Below are 20,669 nucleotides of genomic sequence, written 5' to 3' on the forward strand. Positions count from 1 at the left end.
ATTGTGATTTCAATAAAAGTGACAACAAGACCTAATTGTTACTTCTTTTTTGGGTAACTAACAGTGTGACTGTGACTGCATGGTACAACAAACACAGATCCATAATTACTGCTCTTAAAAACATCCGTTTGTAATACACTTCTTTAGGACCCCTGTCACATAAAGAAGTGTGATTTCATTTAGTGTATCACTAAACTGTTCACAGGATCTGCATTTTTATCATATTTTAAAACCTATTGGTATTCGTGTTTAACGAACAGTGGAAAACATAATAAAAAATAATCCTGACACTATGAACAGTTCAGATTTTTTTTAACATTGTTGTTGGAAATTGCGACAATGATAAATAAAAATAAAAAATGTATCACGATAAACAATTTGATAAATGCTCAGCCCTACATTAAATAGATATTTTAAAATGAGGTAAGTTAAAAAGCAACTTTTTAAAGTAGGGCTTCCCTGGTCCAATTCATATTTGATAAATTATAAAGCTGTGGAAGTCAGTGATAGTAAATCTAATCCATCAGCTGTGATTTAAAAACATATGTCAGATTGCTACCACAGAGGAGAACGAGAAATCCATGAAATTACGCTGAAAAATCACTCAGTTGCTTTCAAAATTACTTTTGGGAAGACAAACACAGTGAATGTAAAAATTGTTTTAACATGAACAATTTAAATAGAAGTCTAAATTGGTCAAACGTGCCACATTCAAAATCAAACCGTGCATCCGGCTCTCCAAAGGGCATGAATATGGCTGGAAGAAAGAAAATTGGATGCGGTCTGAGTCTAATTGTAGGAACAATTGTTAGATTTGAAGCAGATGGTGTAATGTCTGATTATTTACATTTTTATAACATGTTTCAGCCCCTGTCTGCCCAAAGCTCACTGCCTTTTATTCCTAAACATAAATAGTTAGGACCTTTTAATAACCCTGTGGTCCTTATAACTTAGTGTTGCATTTCGGGATTAAATGTTGTAGCATAAAGCAAATTAGGCATGCTAATATTTAAATCAAACACTGAATATCTGCATTGTAAATGGGACGCACTTTTTATTTAACAACAATTTTGATGCAGGCAGAATTACAGCTCCCTGAAAGCCTAATTTGCTTTCCCAAATTGGATCCATCTACAGTACACATTACGTCCAGGAGATAGGGCAGCTGAAATGAGGACATTAGAAAATAAAATGTCCAAGAGACCGGCCAGTTCAGGTAATTTAAGCAGCACTGACTGTGGTCCAGAGCAGTCTAGCCTTTAATGTATTCTGGCCATGAAGGACTGAGAGGAGACCCCTGGGACAAAACTAATAGTTGCTTCTGGTAGACTTCAAGCACATAAAGAATCTCCACTCTCTAAGTGACTGGAGGTGGGGGGTAAAAATGGACTACTTTTCTTTAAACTTCCACAAATGCCTTTAAATACCCCGCTTGAACTCCGCAAACTTCCTCCTGACATTTGCCTGACCCTTATGGCGTGCCTCACCTCTCCATGGCACTCTCACCTGCTCACCGCCAACACTATATGACAGCTCGCTTGAAAATCAAAGCACGCCGCCTCAACAGCCAGTCTTTGAGGAGAAAATGCTGCCTCTCTTCCCAATTACCATATTTTTTCTTTACGCCTCCAACCCCCATGTCCTTACTCTTGATACACAAAAAAACAGTTTGCTTTTCCCAGAGTAATGTCACGCATGTGAATGATAAGACGAAGCTTGGCTGCTTGTGACAGGCACTCGCGACGCCGCTCGACCGATTTCCGATCTTCCAGGTGTCGCAAACTGTGACACTTTTGCTCACCCCTATTCAACCTCTACTTATCTTGCAACGTCTCCCTCTTGTTTTTTTCCCCCACCTAACCTGTTTTCATTCACAGTGTGCTACTTATTCACTTTTAACGGCGTTTTGAGGCTAACTGATTCACTGCATGAATAAGAAGGCCACAGGGTTGGGCTGTAATATCAGTACGGCACTGCGTAATGAGTTGGTAATGATTAAGAATGATGGCTGATAACATTTTACTGGCTTAATAAAGCAATAAAGGAGATCTTTAAGTCTCAGCTTCTCCAGCTTTTCTCTCATCCTGCGTCACAGTAAACCTTTAAGTTAAAAGTTACAGTAGACACCTTGCCTAGTTAATGTGTAACATACAACTGAAGGGACCTTTAAATGGGCTGTTGCTCAAAATATAAAACTAGCAAGTATAGGGGAAATTAAAACAAGCTACATTGAAACAGAGATTTATTCATTTTAAAGGGGACGCAGTATGTTCAAATTGTACTTCCATTTGGGTCTTCACTGCTTCAAGAAACACTCTGAGTGCTAAAAAAACACACTTGGGTGTTTTTTTGGCATTTAGTAAATGCTTTTTGGGAATTGGAAAATGAGGCATTTCAAAAACCTCACAATTGCTGCCCCATTGCTTCGCAGTCAGAGTTGCCAAAATTATTTCTTTTTGCAAAGTACCAGAATGAGTAAAATATTTTTTAAAATGTTTTTATCACTTTGATCAAATTTGGAAGTTTGTTGCACACAGATTAGGACTTTCTTTTCCATTGAACAGTGTGGCAAAGCCCAGATGATGACACCATTTTGAGGAGTGTGATAAAACTAAGCGAAGTGTAATGACCATTATTACGTTTTGAGTGAAAAAAAAAAAAAAAAGGAGGACACTTACATGCCAGAGAACATCACGACAGTGGAGTACAGGGGTGGCAGCATCATGCTGTGTGGGTGTTTAGCTGTGGGAGGGATTGTTGAAATAGAAATTTGAAAGCAGCCTGAAAGTTAAGGCTTGGGCACAAGTGGTTCTTCCAAATAGACAATGACTTTAAACCAAAATCCAAATTGGCTTAAAGGGAATAAAGTCAATTTGATTTATAATGGCCTAAACAAAACTGTGATCTCAGTCCTCTGGTAGGTTTGTAGGCAGAGGTGAAAAGGGTTTTACCAAATACAATAGCTAATCTTAAGTGACTAAAAAGCTAAAGTTTATTTTGACATACTGTGAAATGTAGACTAATAGTAGAGAAAGTAGAGATTTACATTACATTGTAGTTTGTCTTTGGAGGATTTTGCCTTTTATCTAGTCCCTTATCATTCCTTGTATGCAGAAAGCATTACCCAAATGGATTTTATGGGTGAGAGAGTTAGGTTACGAGGAGAAAGAAAGAGCACAAAAAAGAGTATAAGAAAGAGAAGAAGCCTTTTTATTAAACACAAATCAGTTTTTTTCTCAGGAGACGAGACCACTCAGTGGGAAGAAGAATAGTTTTTTTCCCTCCTCCTTTTATCTCCCTTCTGTTCAATACATTTTCTTTCTTTGGTTCTTCTCTGGATTTTTTTTTTCAGGCTCTAAACGCCAAGCCAATAAACCAAGAAACAAAATCCCCCATAGTCTCACTCTTTCCTTTCCTTCTCAAACAGACTGAATGTTCAGTATTCTAATAAAAATCACAGCTTAGATGGTCACATCTGAGAGAGCAAGCGCACACGCGCTCAAACACGCAGACACGCAGCCAGCCCACGTCTGGTAGCGTATGTGGGCTGTCTTTTATATTTCCAGAGTCAGTTTAGTGTAACCCACCGTTCCATGCCTCAGCACTCACTGTGACTATTAGTGGGATCTCTCAGGGCTGAATAAGCAGTGGGATTGTTCAAGTTGAATAACAACATGGAGAACTTCGCAGAAATATGACTTCAGACCTAGTCGAGGAAAATCACAGCAGCATGGTGGGGGGAAAAAGCTGTCACTTTGACGAGGAAAGCGCAGAGAAAGTCAAAGGAAGGAGTTCTTTATGAGGAAGGATGGCAGCGTAGGGGGTTAGTTTGCCATCGTTCGCTGATCTTTTTGGGGCTAATTATTATCCTGTTGAGACATGCAGTGTTGGAATGGTTAATGCTCTGTGAACTCTGACAGGGACACACACATTAGCTTGTTAAAAGGTACGCTTGGTTTAAAAACCCAGAGATGTTCGTAGACAATAGAGATAAATAGGCCATAGCAATTCATTAAAGTTTGTTCTAGCATTATAATTTACTAACAAGTTATGTACAATGACTTTGCTTGCCACCAATGACTTTTCTCAATGTCATTATTTAAAGTACTTTCATTCTTTAAAATAAAAATACTTCTGTTTTGACATAAGACAGAAACTGGCATTGAATTATTTCTACTATTTTAGACTATTTACATTTGAACCTTATTCATAACCTTTATCTTTTTGGTTTTAGTTTGTAGATATTTTTTTTTCTTCTTATAAACACATTAGTGATTCTTGAATTGGGAAGGGTACTAAACTGAGAAAACACTCAACACTTCATTTTGACCTTCCCCTTAAAAGACCTAAAATATCTTTAGACTTGGACCTTAAACATTTGAAACCAAGTTTATTTTTGACACTCAAACATTAAGACTTATTTGGACTTGTGGTGAAAGAGTTGAAACTTGACTTGCTCCTCTTAGACCTGTGACTTCACTTAGACTTGATATCTAACTTTGAGATGGACCAAAAAACATTAAGTTTATTTACATAACGTGCAAACAATCTCTTATCTCTTCATTTCCAGGTCCTAGTATAAGTCCTCAGCAGTGGCCTACACCTCAATGGTATCAGAATTAAGACACACACACACACACCCTCATGCACACAAACAGTAGTCCTAACCTCATTTTGTCTTTTTTTTTTTTTGCCACAGGAAAACTGTGGCAAAAAAATACTCCGCAAGCACACACTTGAAAGGTAACTATTTTTAGTTCTGTGGTTCTCGTGTAAAAAGAATACAGGAATTCTAGGTGAGCATGAGTGCTGCATGTGATATTTCAGCTTTCCACCTTGAGTCAGAATCGGAGTGAGTCAGTAGGGGCAGGAAGTTGGGCGGATAATGATCCTGCTGATAATAGAGGAGTGGTATCTGGCTAAATGAGGCTGGATATGAACAGTGCTGCAGGCTGTTCTTTTGCACCCTCCCCACATTCACAGATCTCACAGCTCTTGAGGTACAATGTGTGTGATAAAAAAAAAAAAGTGTCATGAACAGATGAATAGCAGCACATTTTTCCTTACCTCTCTCCTCCTTCTATGTGCCTGTGTAAGTGCTGGTGTATGTGAGAGCAATGCACACCACTGCTCTCCCAGTTAATTAGGAATCGTCCCAGCTTGCACCGGTTATACAGGAAGGCAGTCGGGAACATGGAGCAGTTTTTACTCTCGCCTGTGTAAAGTGTTGCATTGGTGGCAACACAAATCCACTGGCAGCGCAGAGTTAATGAACTACAGAAGGGCTTCTGGTGTACTTCATGAGACACACTTTTTTATTTTGGTAAATGCTACCAACAGCATTTGTATAAAAAACTTTTAATCAAATCAGTCAAAAGATTTGAAAAAGATGTGAAACAAATTAGCTGTAAATTAATTAGGATTACCGGTAGTTTAGATGAATTGATAAACTTAGTATGCATTTCAAATAGCATTTCAAAAGTGTGAAATACTATATTAGTTTTTGGCTGAATTAGAAATTAATTATAAATTTTAATCAATTAATTATAGCAGTGATCAACAACTCAACGAAGGCGGCTGAAATTAACTCAAAGAACCTTATACTTTGATGTTTAGGTGATCTATTTTAAGACTATACCACTGCTAATAATAATATTAATAGTTTAGAGCCAGCAGTTCGCTACAGCTAGCTGCATGAGCAGAAATAAAGTTGCATTTAGAATGACATAGTTAGCAGCTATAGCTTAAAGCTCTTGTTGGCTTTAAGAAAACGGGACATTTTAGAAGATTGTTGGACCTATCTAATTGAGCTTAGTGGCCAACAAATAAAGCAAGCTCCCCTTACCGGACTACCGGCCTTTTTGAAAATAAAAGCATAAATTCAATCTTTTCTTCCAAATAGTGAAAACACCACAAGTAAAATCGTATCAGGTGGACCTGACAACAACAGTCTTCAGTGTAGGCTCTGTTACTGAGGGAAGAAGAGCGAAGTTAGCTATTTCTAAAGCTGTTTGAGAAACATTAGTGACATGAAACAGTATTAACTAAGATGGAGGCGGGTATCTTAAGGCATTTGTTTGAAGAGATGTTTGGACATGCTATGTAGTTTGTGTGGTTACACTGTCTCCATGCACTCCAATCCTTCACATAAACACTGAACTAAACAGGGGAATTAAATAAATGAAACGTTTATGATGAGCTAATGATTTGGCTCTGATTGTCAATTAGTGGAAATCAAGGCTGGTTCATTTGTAGAACCAGTGGAGAACTGGTTCTGGCTGGAAAAGGCCTATAGGTTTGGCTGCTGTGCGAGACTTTGTACAAGACTGTGGTAAGAATCTCCATGACAACTTGTTGCACAGCATATGTTGTAGCAGAAATGCTCCAATACTGGATATGAATGGTTAACATTATGTACTTTCTCCACATCTTATTTCTAAATCTTCCTTGTTGGCACCACTCTAAATTCCTTACATATTTTAGTAACATAAACGGACGTGCACATGCTTGCAAGCCAAACTGGAGCCGATTTTAAAATCAAACAAAGCTGAAGAATAAAAAGGGAGGGAGAGGATTTATAAATAGAAAGCTTGCTGGAAAAACCCAGCAGCGTCTTTACAAGTCCGACGTCATCTTGAAGCTCTCTTTAATATTTCATTCAAGTGTCGTGAAATTAAAAGGTTCAAGGAGAAAAAAAAGGCAAGGGAGGAGGGAGGGGAGAGATGAAGAGAGATGCGAGAAATAATACCACCACCTATCTTTTTTTTTTGGAATGGCAAAGTTCATGTGAGGACATTTTATCCGGCAATAAGAGGATCTTGATTGGTGTTATCAAACTGAAAGAGAAGAGGCATGCTAACAAATTCCAAGTGTCGCAGCAGAATAAAGAGTGTGTGCAAGTTGCAGCAATTTGCATCACATTTTCTGAAACAGTGCAATTTAAATTCCAGCTTTATACTGTAATTGATATCCAATAGAGACTGCCCTCCACAGCAGAGAGCAGATCCAGTATGACAGAGGCTTTTTAGTGGAGCTGAACTCCTCCCTGCTCGTTTGGCCTCTACAAAGCAGAACAGTGACCTCCTGTGGAGCTTCCAGGACAATGCAGAACCCATGGTGACGTCACTGTAAAGCAAGTGCTGAAACTATCTGATGAACAACAAAACGAGAAGACAGTGTAGATTTCACTGCAAGGGGTTTGAAATCAGATTAACCTGGCCTTTAAAGGTAATTCCATTTTTATAATGCGATGGCCGTGACACTGCGCTATTTAAGAGGCACTGTACGTTTAGATCTGCAACCATCCGGTTCAGACTCATACCCTTATCACATGAGGCATGTCACACAGAGGTAATTTGTTTTACACACTTCAGAGAGTGGATGACATGACAGGTCCCAGGTGTGAAAGGGCGCATGTTGAACTTGACACTTCGCTGGCAGGTGATTAGCAGACAGTCAGACCTCGCTGCCCCCCATCAGACATTATTACACACAGGGCCCCATCTCCCGAACACATAATTATAAGAGTCATATGAATGTCCTTCACATGTCTGCAGGGGCGGCTGAAGCCTTCAACAGGGAAACTTGGCGCACCGACGTTCTTTTCAATCAGTTCCGACATGGGCGTTGCCTGGAGGACTTGACGTTCTCATGCAACCATATTTAAAACCCGGCCTGTCTTTGTATAATGTGGTGTGAAATCACTAATGAATCTGCCAATCAATAACCCGGTTGGTGTGTTAGAGCACTCTTCCTACATCCTGTCGGGCCTGTCACGGCGCAAAGCTAACTCAGACAATAAAAGCAAAGACCCCAGACACCCACACCGGCATCAACACCCCGCCGAACGTTTTATCTCGCTAAAAAGAATTCGACAAGAGGGAGGAGGTCAATGAAATCTGCAGCCTACAGACACAGCATCACTCCGGAGGAGCAGATACAGATTACAACCCATGTGTGGGAAAACCTTTCCAATCTAATGAAAAGAAATGATTAAACACGTGAACTGCCTCGATGAGGCTTAAATAAGCCCCAAACTAATTTGAGGCAGTCCTTAAGCTTCTAACCTGGGTTTTATTTTGCATTGTCCCCGTTATTACAGTAACAGGATTGTGAAAATGTTGGCTCCAGTTACAACTATCCCCTCCAGCGATGAAGAGACCAGTGGGGGCTAGCATTAATTTCTAAGGCCTTATGTTTCATTTGCATAATTACTATAAATCATTAATGGGATGTTCTGCTCCACAATGAAGTGGAAAGTAGAAAAGGCAGAGGTGGTTACATCCTATAGCACTGATTTAGTTTGCAATGTGATGATTAAGTATAACATTAAGGTTCTTTAAGGAATAATGAGAAAAAACTATTTATTCACAGTGATGGAAAACTAGTTGAGACAGTTTGATTCACATTTTGTAATGTTTCTGTCACAACTTCCATGTATTTTACGGTGACATGCTGACACAAAGTTAGTTCAAATATGTGGTTTTCAAATCAATTTTACAAACAAAATTGCAAAGCAGTCTTTAGAAACCACCTATTTTGTAAATGCAGACAACCTGCATATTACATACAGTTGTTCTGTGAAGGCTCCAGAGGTTTGTCTCACAAAAACTAGAAAATAAACAGCATTATGAATAGCAAAGACCAAACTGGGTTGGGAGTAGAGGGAGTTCAGAGAAGGGCTAGTTTAAAAACAACAACATTATAACCAAGCATCTGAGAATCGTTTGTATTACACAACTTCAAATTAACCAGGAGATGTTAGGCTACTTAAACTGACAGCTTGATCCGTGAAGAAGTTGAAAAGATCCACAATTATTTGCTGTGCGATTTGGTCATTTTGAAAGACTGGGAAGAGAAAAGCCGTTTTTGAAAGAAAGACATAAGAAGTCTAGATTGTAGTTTGCCACTAGCCACGTCTAGAACACAAGATGAAAAGAGTGCTGTGACCAGGTAAGACTAAGATGAAACATTTTGACCTATGTACCAAAAGCTAAGTGGAGGAAAACCTTTTAAAAACACTTGAGACTTGGGAGAGATTCACCTTCTGGTGGCACAGCAGCTCTAGGCCATGTTTTAGAATGGTCCAGTCAAAGTTCAGACCTAAATCCAATTGAAAGCAAGACATGAAAATTGCTCTTTACAGCTGCTATATCTGCGCAAAAAAAGAAGGGTCTAAAAAAACCTTTGGCCTCTTATGTAAATGTGTGAAGCCCAAAAATTGTAGCAATTGTTGGAAGAAAAGCAAAATGTTGACCTGGGTGAACTTAATATATGAGCATAGGGCACTTTTCATTTAAACCATGGACTATTTCAATTCCAGTGTAAATTTGCCTGCTGTAGAGGTAGAGTAAACGACACAAGTAGAGAGGCTATAATCCTCAATGCACCCGTCCTGGGTTCAATTCCTGACTCTCGGACCTTCGGTGAATGTCTTCCCCCATTTCCTATCTGGTGATTGTCAATAAAGGTCTCTAAAGCAAATAAATAAATAATTGATATTTTACATAACATCCCAGTAAAGCACATCAAAATTTGGAGTTGTATCATCACAAATTCTAAAAAATGTTCAAGGGATATGAATAATTTCACAAGGCTGTATTTGACTCATATTAGGAGAACACTGTAAGAGCCCAAACTAAAAATTTCCATTTGTCTACTTGACAGTGAAGGGTTCACCATGGGGATAACATACTGTAAATACAATAGAACAGGGGCACAGTGAGCCTGAGGCGAAGTCGCTGTTCTATTTCGGTGACAGAAACCTACATGCTTCCCTACTTTCTTCTATTTACAGTAATAAAATGTTTTTTTTTGTTTTTTTTAAGGCTGCACAGATTAGAAATATGCGTGCTCGTTGATAGAGCAACAATTTGCTCCCCACACTAGATTAGAAGGGGGTAAAACCAGCGCGACAGGTTAAATGCTTCGGCGGAGGGTACAAGCTGTGCAGCCTGCTGGCTCAGTAATCTGCTGAACCTCTAATGCATTGTATAGTGATGAATGAGAGGCGGCTGCAGAAAAGTCAGTGGGTTATTTCAGGACAGCTCCGCGCAGACCCGGAGGTTAACCCAAGGACCTAAATTTGCAGCGCAATCCCACTGAATGTCTCGTATCTCTGTGCCAAACACAAAAAGAGAGAGGTGGTGGGGGCATACAGTAACCTTGCGAAAGTTTCCTAAACTTTGCCTAACCTATTTTATCTCTCCTGCCAGGCTTCCACAGCTGCAGCCGCTGCAGCAGCTGCCTGACCTGATAAAGCCAAGAGAACAGTGGGAGGGTGAGCGAGTGATAAAGAGACGGACTGAAACACAGCGAGTGGGCGAGGGGCCCAGAGAGTGAGGGAGAGAGAGCAATATCCTTTATGAAGAAGACGGGAAAATGAGACATTAACTATAAAAAGAGGAAGGCCAGAAATAAGCTCTAACATGTCAGAAAGGGGAAGGAGAGGAGAAGGAGAGCTGATGGAAATGGGAGGAGGAGATGCACAGCAGCTGGCAGACAGAAGAGACGACCCCACTTCTGCTCGGTCCGGTCTCAAGGCACCTTAGCATGGCAGATGGGCTCATTTGGACCTCTGTGCCCTTCACCAGTCAACACACACATACACTGGTGCATCAGTCATCCGTCTGTGGGGTTCTGAAGAGTTCTGGGAAATATAAATGCTACGAAGAGCAGACATTGCTGACTTCTCAGTGGGGGATTCGAAGAAGTACTGGTTCAAAGAGTAATCCTAGAATTTAAATGTGGTTTAGTATCAAACTCTGAAATAATATTAAGCATACACTGTCTCCTTTGAACGCCTAAGAGTTTTGTCTGATTCTTGTCCTCTGTTGCTTCTGAGAAGTTGTCTCTCAAGTATGTGTGTTTGAAAGCAGATCAAATTCAATTTAAAGTTCAATACTTTTTCTATAAACCTCAGACGTTCTTGTGTGTTTACCTCATTTAATTATCCTATATAGGACAATTTCTGGCATATTTACTAACCTTCTGAAGACCAATGGGTCTTATGGGGACCAGAGTTTGGTGGACTCCCTTGTTTAGGCTCAGGGTTTAGGTTTAGAGGTCTGATATGCATTAGGTTTTGGTTAATAGACTAGTAATGGTTAGGGTTAGGCATAAATGCAGTTACAAAAATGGATGGAAGTCCATCCAAAGCTCTCAGTTTTCATAGAAGCACAAGGATGTGTGTGCATGCACAGTACGTTTACTTTGCCAAGAGGGAAATCTAGACATTTCTTCATCGATATACTCTCTAGCTCATTTTGAGGAACCCTTAGATGTTCAAAGGTCTAAAATGAATAAAGGTTTTTCATTGATGATGCTTTTCTCCATCGTGGTGCTCTGCACAAAACAACTTTTTAACTACCTCTGCCTTCCCTGTGGACAACATGGCGACTGGATTGACGGGTTCCATAAAGAATGCTTTTTTTGTTTTTAGCACTTACAATTGGCTGTTTATGAAATTATCTGCCAGCCCAAGCATGCACAGAGAGATCATGAAAACTCCAGGCAGAACAGGATTCCAACGCGAGGCCTTCTTGTTGCAAGGCAACCGGGCTACCAACTGCCTAAAAATAAACACTCAGTTCCAACAAAACACAAAACTGCCTTTGATGATCTGAAGTAATATCACTGAAAATATTTTACGCTGACTCCATGATGGTGTAGTTGTTAACGCTATTTCCTTGGAGCAGAGCAGTCCTGGGTTGGAATCCCAGCCACCTCTTCTGTGCAAGCATGGATTCTTTCCCAGTACTCCGGCTTTGCTAAACTGTCAAGAAACATGCATGATAGGTATAAGTTTGAGAGAAAATGTGTGTGTATTTCTTGCCCCTTGTCTCTCTGTGTTGATCTGTAATAGACTGATGGCCTGTACATGGAGTAGCTCAAGTCTAGTGACTACCTGACATTAGGCACCAGCTCCTTCATGACCCACATGAATGAGCAGGTATAGACAGTTAACGGATGTCTCCAGCTCGTTTTATGCACTATGGCTTTTCCATGATTTAATTCCTTTTATGTTCCAAACAAACAGGAGAGGAAATCAAACTGAGTTATGCATTCACATCCACAAAGTAGACAAGAAAAGTTGAATGCTTCGTTCCTTTTTAGGTCTTGAATTTCCTGTTTTCTGAAAAATGTCAACCATGCTGCTCCTTCCAAACGATCTGGTGACAGAACACAAACCAGCCATTTTGAGACAAGGCCTCCCTCTAGTGTCATAACACGGCTATTACACCCCCCGATGTACGATCAGCACCAAAGCCATGGACAGCTCCCATACTCACAATGCAAAATGTAGAATGAAATCCTAAAAACAAACTGGATTTAAAACTAATGTCCAGACTCCAAGCATCTCGGAGCGTCCCCTCCGGATTCTCATTCCTCACGTAATTTAGAGGCAACACTGCCAGAAAAAAACATTTCCCTCACCCCTAAACACAATTTGATTGATGCCTCGTAATAAAAGGGCATTTGTCTTCTCGACAGTGTAAAATTGAAGCTGCAGTGGCCTGTGTGTCTGCGCGCCTCTCATCCGTGCATGTGTGCGTGCAGGTGGTCTGGCTGGCTGTGCCAACGTGACACAGTATGATGAAACAATAAAATTTAGACAGCTGATTCATATCTGAGCATAAAGGCCAGAGTTTTGTTAGGTTCCCCCTTTAATGAAACTCATAATTCTGCCTCCCTCAGCGGTGCTATTACAGCGCACAGGGATCAATCACAAAGAGAGATATCCAAGTTACAGCGTGAAAGACCAGTTTCGCAGACGAAAGTTGCATGTTGATCAAAGGAACAAACAAAAAGTCCCTTCATACAGACACCAGCATACATGCTTTCTAAAAGTATTCTTGCCCCTTTAACATTTGCACATTTTGGACTGTAACAGTCACATACATTTTCTTGCTGACTCCGACAAGTCTTGAACCAGTAATGCCCTGTATTCAGATCACCTCATCTTCTTATAATTTAAGCCTGCGTCTTGTATTTTGTTGCAGAGTTGACCTGAGTTCAAGGTTCAAATAATCACAAGCTGTAAAACACACTTGTCAAACAAGATGGCTGACATGAGTGTGCTGACATCACCCTGACAACTACGGAAACCCAAGAAGTGCACTGGTTTAAAAAAAAATTAAAAATCCACATTTTACAAAAATTTAAATCTTCAAAAACCAAAAATCTGACTACTGATAAAACTGACTTATGACCCAGCCCTAGTACAAACATTTTCAAATAATCAGTTTTTCTTCTAATGTACAAGTCTGCACTACTTCGTGTTGGACTATCACAAAAAAAAAATTCAGAGAAAACATACAAAAAAGTTTAAAAAAACCAAACATACCGAGTATACATATTTTTTCCAAGACACTGTTTCAGGCTCTGTTATACAGTCTGCTTTTGTCAAAGACTGGCATTGAAGTCGCAAAGGTTACAAATCCAATCACTTTAGAGATGGTTTCTGCATCTTTGTGTGTCAGGGAGAGAAAAAAAAATGACCCCATTGCTGGTGAGTGCTTGTGTTTGTGCCTGTGTACACTGAGGATGAATAGCTGGCTCAACAGAAATGAAACTGGGAGAAATTCAAACACGGGGGAGCAGAAAGCATTACTGTAAAGAAATATTTCAACGAGAAGAAAGGGAGAAACAGACAGAGAGTGACAGTTTGTGAAGCGAGGCAGAGTTCATATCGGACTATTGTAATCCATCAACTGTATGGAAGGAAAAAAAACTGAATCACTCAATATGGAAAGAAAAGCTGAGCCTCCCTTTGATACACAGAGAGGGAGAGAGAGAGAGAGCAGATCTACAGAATCAGCACATTCAACCAGTGAACTAAAGTCTGTTTTTCATTTTCCCCTCCTCTTTTCTGCTCCATCTTCTTTGACCTTAGGGTCCTAATGCACTCATACAATTCACTCTGGCTTTCTCTCAGTGATGATCATCTGCCCCTGTCAGCAGGTCTAAGTCACTGAGCTAAGCAATTCCCTGCCTTCCCAAAGGATCTCAACTAGAACCACTGTCTGTTATATTATATAGATATATAGAAAGCCCTATATATCTATATACAGTAAGAATGTGTGTAGAGCATAAACAATCCTGGATGACTTCATGAACTGTACACCCACTGGGTATCTGTCAGCACATACTCATTTCTGCTGTTCGCCACTCTCAATTGTCTTCTTTCATAAGCGATCTAACCCCTTCGTCATCTACAAGAATCTAAATCAAACAGTCTCCTCCAGCAGCAACTGAGCGGACAACTACCGCCTAAATCTCACAATCCAAGCCATCTCTGAGATGTAACCTGCCTGTTGACTTCAGCCTCAGGGATTAGCAGGTAAGTGTACAGACACTTGCTATTCAGCCAGCAGCGTGCAGACAATGCCGGCGTAGAATTATAATGACCACAATAGAGGCAGTGGAGAAAATCCAGAGGATTTATCTACCGTTTCGTGACGTGGCAGGTGGGGGAGTCGGTCTGAATGAGAATGGCTGTTGTACAGATTTTTACTGTCACTGTGTCTTTGCTGGGTGAAAATGTGTGCTTTTGTGAATGTCTTTGATTAAATTCTTTTATAGTTAGTCTTTAAGAAGGGATTTGATTTGGGTTTGCAATCTGAGAGAATTTTAACTAGAACTTGCTGCCCTCTTCTGGACAAACTCAATACTACATGTACAGTTTTCCTAGGTAGGACTTAACAACGTTGAACTCTAAAATCTCCATAAAGGTGTTAGAAATTTATCATTAAAATGAAAATAAAGTTAAAATATGGTCAGATATTCATCCCACACACACGCATGTACACACACACACACACCCTCACACTGTTGAGTAAAATGATAACTTAAACATTTGCAGCACAGGATGGAAAAGTTGTGGCGTTTATGAAATTAGATCAATTTCAACTTTCTGACCAAACTTTTTTTTCTTTTCTGTAAATGGTCACAGTAAATCTCTTAGCTAAACGTAGAGTGTTTCTCTTAGTTAGCTATTGTGTTGTTAACTGTCATTCAAACAATGTAAAATTTCCCCTCAGGAAAAATGTTTCTAGCCTCATATGGGGAGGCAGTGACTCAGGAGGTAATGGTTGCCAGTTTGATCCCCTGCTCCATACATTTCAGTCACCTTGCTGTTGTGCCTTTGGGGGAGATACCTGACCTGCTTTGTGGTCAGAAGGTTTGGGCTTATTGATTACAAAGTCTTACTTCTGTCAGTTTGCCCCAAGGCAGCTTTGGCCATATTGTATTTTAACACCATCACTGATTTTAGTGTTAAGCTCTTTGGAGTCCTCTGACTTGATAAAATCCTACACAACTGCCGTCCACTTAACAATTTGGGTATGTCTATTTTTTTTTTCTTGTTGCACTTTTTTTTTTATCAAACTCTTGCTTTAAATGTGTTTACTTTTATTCTGTATGGCTGAAGCAAAATGTTTGAGCTGTCAATGAAAACACTGGGTAGATTTCAAGAAATGCAGAAATCTATGCACGTATGCATTTACAAGAAATCTATGCATATATGCAGTTTGTAAAGAGGACAAGGCTGAACCATAATGGACAGATTTTATGATTATATATCTTCAGCAAACATTTCTGAGGCAACTTATTGTAAAAATCATATGTCTTGACAGGTGGGTTCAATTGCAATTAATTCCAAGTCTCAAAACTACTTCTTCCATCAAAGTCACCAGGCAGAGAAAATTACACATAGCCCACTCCTATCAGTAGCCACCGCCATGCATTTGTTTGCAAGACAATTATCATTATTCCAGACATCACCAGAGGGAAAAAGTAAGAAGGAAATCCCCTCACACCAGGAAGAGACATGTTTAGATTGGCTAAAACAGTAACAGTTCAGACTGTATGCAGTGCCACATAGAATCACATAGAAATTTAAGATGATCCAAGTAAAACACATTTACTTATTTAACAAGAGGAGATCATATTGCATAAGCACAACATGTTTAAACTCTTGCAACTTCAATTCAGCTCGGAAACTTCGGAAACCTTCTTTAGACATGCAAAAATTGGTTTGCCAAAAAACCAATGTTTACTGTTTGCTTGCTGACAGCAGGAGCCTTTTTTTTACCCAAGGCCTCAGTCCAAAGCAGAATGCATTTTGTTATATCCCACACAGACAATCCATGCCTCATTAGCCAGTTGTGTTTTTATTCTCATTTAACATTTGTACGTGGAAAAAGTAATTACGGTAACTACTGAGTCTTCAATCAAAAGCACTGTCTGCTTAATAGTCACTGATGTGGATAAAACGGCAAGACAATCCTAAGTAGTAGAAATTTAACCAGAACCACCTATTATCTTCATCATCAAGGCTAAGTACAGGTTGCGCACCTTATGGAGCAAAAATTGACATACACTTAGCAAAAGAAAAACTTCCAACAGAAGCCTAAACATTGTAATTTGCTTTTTCTTTAGCAACCTGAAACACAAGGTGTCTGTGTTACCAAGGCAGCGCTGATCAAACCATTTATTTTTCCACCTGTACTCGAAATGCTATTGCCTGTGTAATTGCCCTGGAGACTTTTTTCTTAGTTCGACTTCCACAAAGTTTATATAGAAATAAAGCAGAAAACACGTTATTTTTTTCATCATCTTTTGATGCTGTTGAAACTTTTCCTCCAACGCAGAGAAAATAGAGCAGCAGCGAGCAGAATGTCACATCTTTGCAACGATCTAATACACACACGCTCATACAGCTGCCATAAACACATGTTGACATGTCATCTGCATGCCTGATATTTTAATGGCGAGTATGTGTGACACTCGGATGACTTACAGGGGTGCTGCCGTCTGACAGGGTCATCATGCTGATCGACATGCTCATCTTGTCAGAGGAGGAGAGTGAAGGTGGGGATGGGCTCCGTTTCTCCACTTCCTGTCTCTGCAGGAAGCCTCGCCAAGCCCGCTGGATGCTACGCAGCGAGATGAAGACAAAACGTGATGAAGCACAACAAAGGATTATGATGCAAGCTTTCTGCAAAAGAGCTTCACAGCTAAATAAGCATATTTTCTCATGACTCATGAGTTAGAAGTGTTAGAAGTTACTAACACTTAAAAATTCCATATTTTCTGACCTGGATCTGTGACTTTCTAACCTTGCGAGAGTGCAGCAATGAAGACTGAGGAGAGTCATCAGTGCACGCGGAAACTAAATATAAAATCTTGTGCTAAAGTTATTTTCCATTTAAGCTTTAAAGGGTTTCCATTAATTTATCAACCTGAAAGTATGGATGGATGAATCCACAGACAGACCATGGACAAACAGATATTTGGATGGGCTGATTGGCACACATACAGATCTATAAATGGATGAAACATTGATGAACTGATAAATAAATGGATAAATAAACAAAATAATGGACATATGCATTGATGAAAGGTGGTTAAAGTGGCTAAATCGACAGATGGATGAATGGATGGATGATTTATTAATGGACAGACAGACGGCGGGATGGATGGACTGATAGATGGATGAAAACATATGGATAGATGAATAGATGGGTGAACAGACGGATCAATGGAAAGTTGGTCCCAAAAACAAATTGATGAATGGATAGTAAATGGAAAGATGACTGGGTAGATCAATGTGCAGGCTGGGTGGAGCAAGGTATTTTTAAAGACTTAGATATGCATCATCAGCTACAGGGAGCAAGGTCTTAAAAATCTAGATGTTTTCTTAAACTTTTTCATACTGTTCCAGAACTGTAAAATACCTAAATAAAATTCTAGATTTTTCCAGATTTGCTGAAGATGCAAAATGCTGATTCAAACTGTATCAGGCTTTCCTTCTGATCTTTACTGTCACTAGTTTAATTTGATGTTGCTTTGATTCTTTCATGCATGTTTGAGAAATCCTTTATTCTCCTGCCTGCCTCAAGCGTGCCTAAACTCTTGATGCCACAAAGGGCTGCTTATTTCCAGAAAGCTCCACTTTGGAGTTACAGCCCCTAAACAGAGCATTCTTACACTGCATTTTCCCACTGAGCTCCTCCAGACTAGTGGCAGCACCTGATTGAACTTGCTCATTTGAGGAGCTCATCATACAAGTTACGTCTCAGTCCAACGCTCCTAAGAACAGTTGTAAACGACATAATGAGAAGCATTCTTGTGATGATATTGAAGTGTCAGAAAAAGCAGGAGCTTCTTAAAGAGACAGAGGCCCAATTTGAAAGTGTCAAACTATGAAGTCATGTTTGATATATACAGCATTTATACAACAACTGAAGGTAACATAGATAACTGATTGTGCTGTAAAATGGCACCATGTTCCTGGAAAATACATAATACCAGCCTTTTAAGGTAAATGTACTTTTCTCTGATGGTAAGAAAATGACACAATGCAATGGTAAACATGTGAATGAAAATGTGTACTTTTTTCCTGCTGTAATTGAATCTATTGGTCAGCCTTTTGAACTGTATACTCACATCAACACTTTAGTCTCCATAGGCGGCAGGTTGATATTGATGTTGTTGTCTAGGTCCATAGTCAGATGATTACTGGCCCGGAGAGGAGAGAGGACAGTCAAAGGACACAGAAATACGGGTTCAATCTGGGTTTCAGGTAATTAAACAGCGATGACTGGGTCCCAAGAGCAGAAAAACTGTCTGTGTGTTTGTGTCTGTTTTCTCCACAGAAGCAGAGAGCTCATTCAGTGTATTACATTAAGAATGTGTGTGTGTAGGAGCCAACTCACCTCTGCAGCCGCAGAGCTTCATCATTAACATGCTTGTAGCCTCTCTGGAGGGTCTTCAGTTGATCCTGAAAAAATGAGACGAAAAGGAAAGAACAATGAGTCGAGGAGACAGGAATCAGACGGCAGCTGACGTCTCGGACATCAGAACTTCTCCCCTGATCAGGGGGGAGAAAAAATGCGCTGCAGATGAATAAACATTTTTGGTTCCTCAAAGTAGCACGTCAGCTAGCGGAGATCAGCGTCGTGTTTTTATGGGAAGCCGTTGAAAAACAAAGAGAACTTCTGTCAAAACTGCTGCCTTAACATTTTCCGAGCGATCAGCCGGGAGGTAAAGTGCAGAAGATGCATGGGGACATCCTTCATGTACGGCACCGTTGCGCAGATGTGGCAGACAGTTTGAAGACAAAGCCATAAAATTTTATGCTTTACTAAAATAACTTTTAGCTCTTCACTCCTTTCCTCAGTAACTGCTCCCTCTCCCCTCCCCTTTGACTTGGTTCTTGTGTTTTAATAGCGCCGTATAATGAGGACAGACCTGCCTCTACATAATTGAGCAGACTAATTCAATTATGAAGGACCAGCAAAGTTTAAGTGGAGCGCTTCTTTCAGACGAGCCAAGAAGGTCACATCAGGGCACCGATCATCCACTAGTTTCACCACAGTGCGCTGATGTGTGTCTACAGTCAAATTCTTTATTACTGTTTGACTTTCTGAATAATGGCCGTTTAACAACCTAATCATTAAGAAATATATGACATCAATTAGATGACCGATTAAGTAATAGAGAAGCCCGCCTGGAGAAACATGTCACATCTATTAGACGAAGTGCTGCATTAAAATTAATGTTTACTCCTATGTTTACTTTATGACTTGGTCTCTGAAGTTATTTGTTGTATAATGACAGACAGCGCCTTGCCAGACGTCAGACTATCACATAGGGGTAAGTGATAGACCAACATCAAGTAGTGCGCAGTTGCCAAGTGGAAAGCAAATGAAACATGGTTTCCAACATTTTGTAGAAATAAAAAAATGAGATTGGTGTTTGATGTGTTTTGCCCCATTTACTGTGATACCCTTAATAAACTCCACCGCTTCTAACTGCCTTGAAAAGTCACCCATTAGGTAAACAGGGGCCCAACTGTATATAATTTAATCTCAGTGTGCAGTATTGTTGTGTTAAGGCTTTAGGGGTTTGGTGGAGAATATTAGTGAACAAACAGCATCATAAAAACCAAGAAAGTCACAGGGCTGATCAGAAACAATTTTACAGGGAAGTTTAGAGCAGAGTGAGTTTATGAACCAATTTCCCAAGTTCTGGGCAAAAAATCTCAACTGTGGCAGCATGTTGTGGGACTGCCTTTCTTCAGCACTGATAGTGGATGTTGGTCAGAGTTGAGAAGAAAAAGCATTGGTATAAATCATTTTTCCTACTTTGTACTGGTCTACGGTTGGTGGTAATTGGTTAAAAAATGACAAAATGTGAAGGTTTTAAAAGGTATGCTTTTGCAAAACCCAGTATGTAACTGTTGTGTCTTTGGAAAAACGTCCTTTCGAGCAACTGCAGACAGCAACGCAATCCTTTTTCCCATAATTATTTTACATGTTTATGCAAACAGGAACAGTTAGTTTGGTCATTGCTTTGCTTACAAGAAGGAAGAATGAACTCATTAGACAAAATCAAGCTCTACATACTGAACAATGGTTGTTTCAAGGGGATGTTTTCAATTTCATCTTTAGCATCTTGATCGAGTGGAAGCATAAGCGCGGCTCTCTGCTCTGGATAACTAAATCTTCCCCGACCCTTCTCTCCTCTTTTGAGTCAATGTAACTTCTGCCTTTTTCTACATCTGTCTTAATATCCTTCTTGACAGACAGTGGTCTCTTTCTTGGACAGTGTCCATTACCCATACACATTCAGGGAAAGGCTTCTTGAATGTGGCCGACTGGGAA

The 20,669-nt window shown here is 39.9% G+C and overlaps 1 protein-coding gene across 2 annotated transcripts in view; it reads right to left on the reverse strand.

Annotated features, from left to right (window-relative positions):
• Positions 1–20,669, reverse strand: part of LOC102236326 (schwannomin-interacting protein 1) — a 275,773-nt gene that overhangs the window by 171,451 nt on the left and 83,653 nt on the right. For both annotated transcript variants that reach the window (XM_023351089.1, XM_023351088.1), the window contains 3 exons: positions 18,720–18,784; positions 18,451–18,522; positions 16,802–16,937 (listed from right to left, as the gene is read on the reverse strand). In XM_023351089.1, coding sequence (XP_023206857.1) covers positions 16,802–16,937; positions 18,451–18,522; positions 18,720–18,784 — 273 coding nt within the window. The remainder of the gene's footprint in view (positions 1–16,801; positions 16,938–18,450; positions 18,523–18,719; positions 18,785–20,669) is intronic.

This window comes from Xiphophorus maculatus, chromosome 18 (genome assembly GCF_002775205.1).
Source record: "Xiphophorus maculatus strain JP 163 A chromosome 18, X_maculatus-5.0-male, whole genome shotgun sequence".
Lineage (NCBI taxonomy): Eukaryota > Metazoa > Chordata > Actinopteri > Cyprinodontiformes > Poeciliidae > Xiphophorus > Xiphophorus maculatus.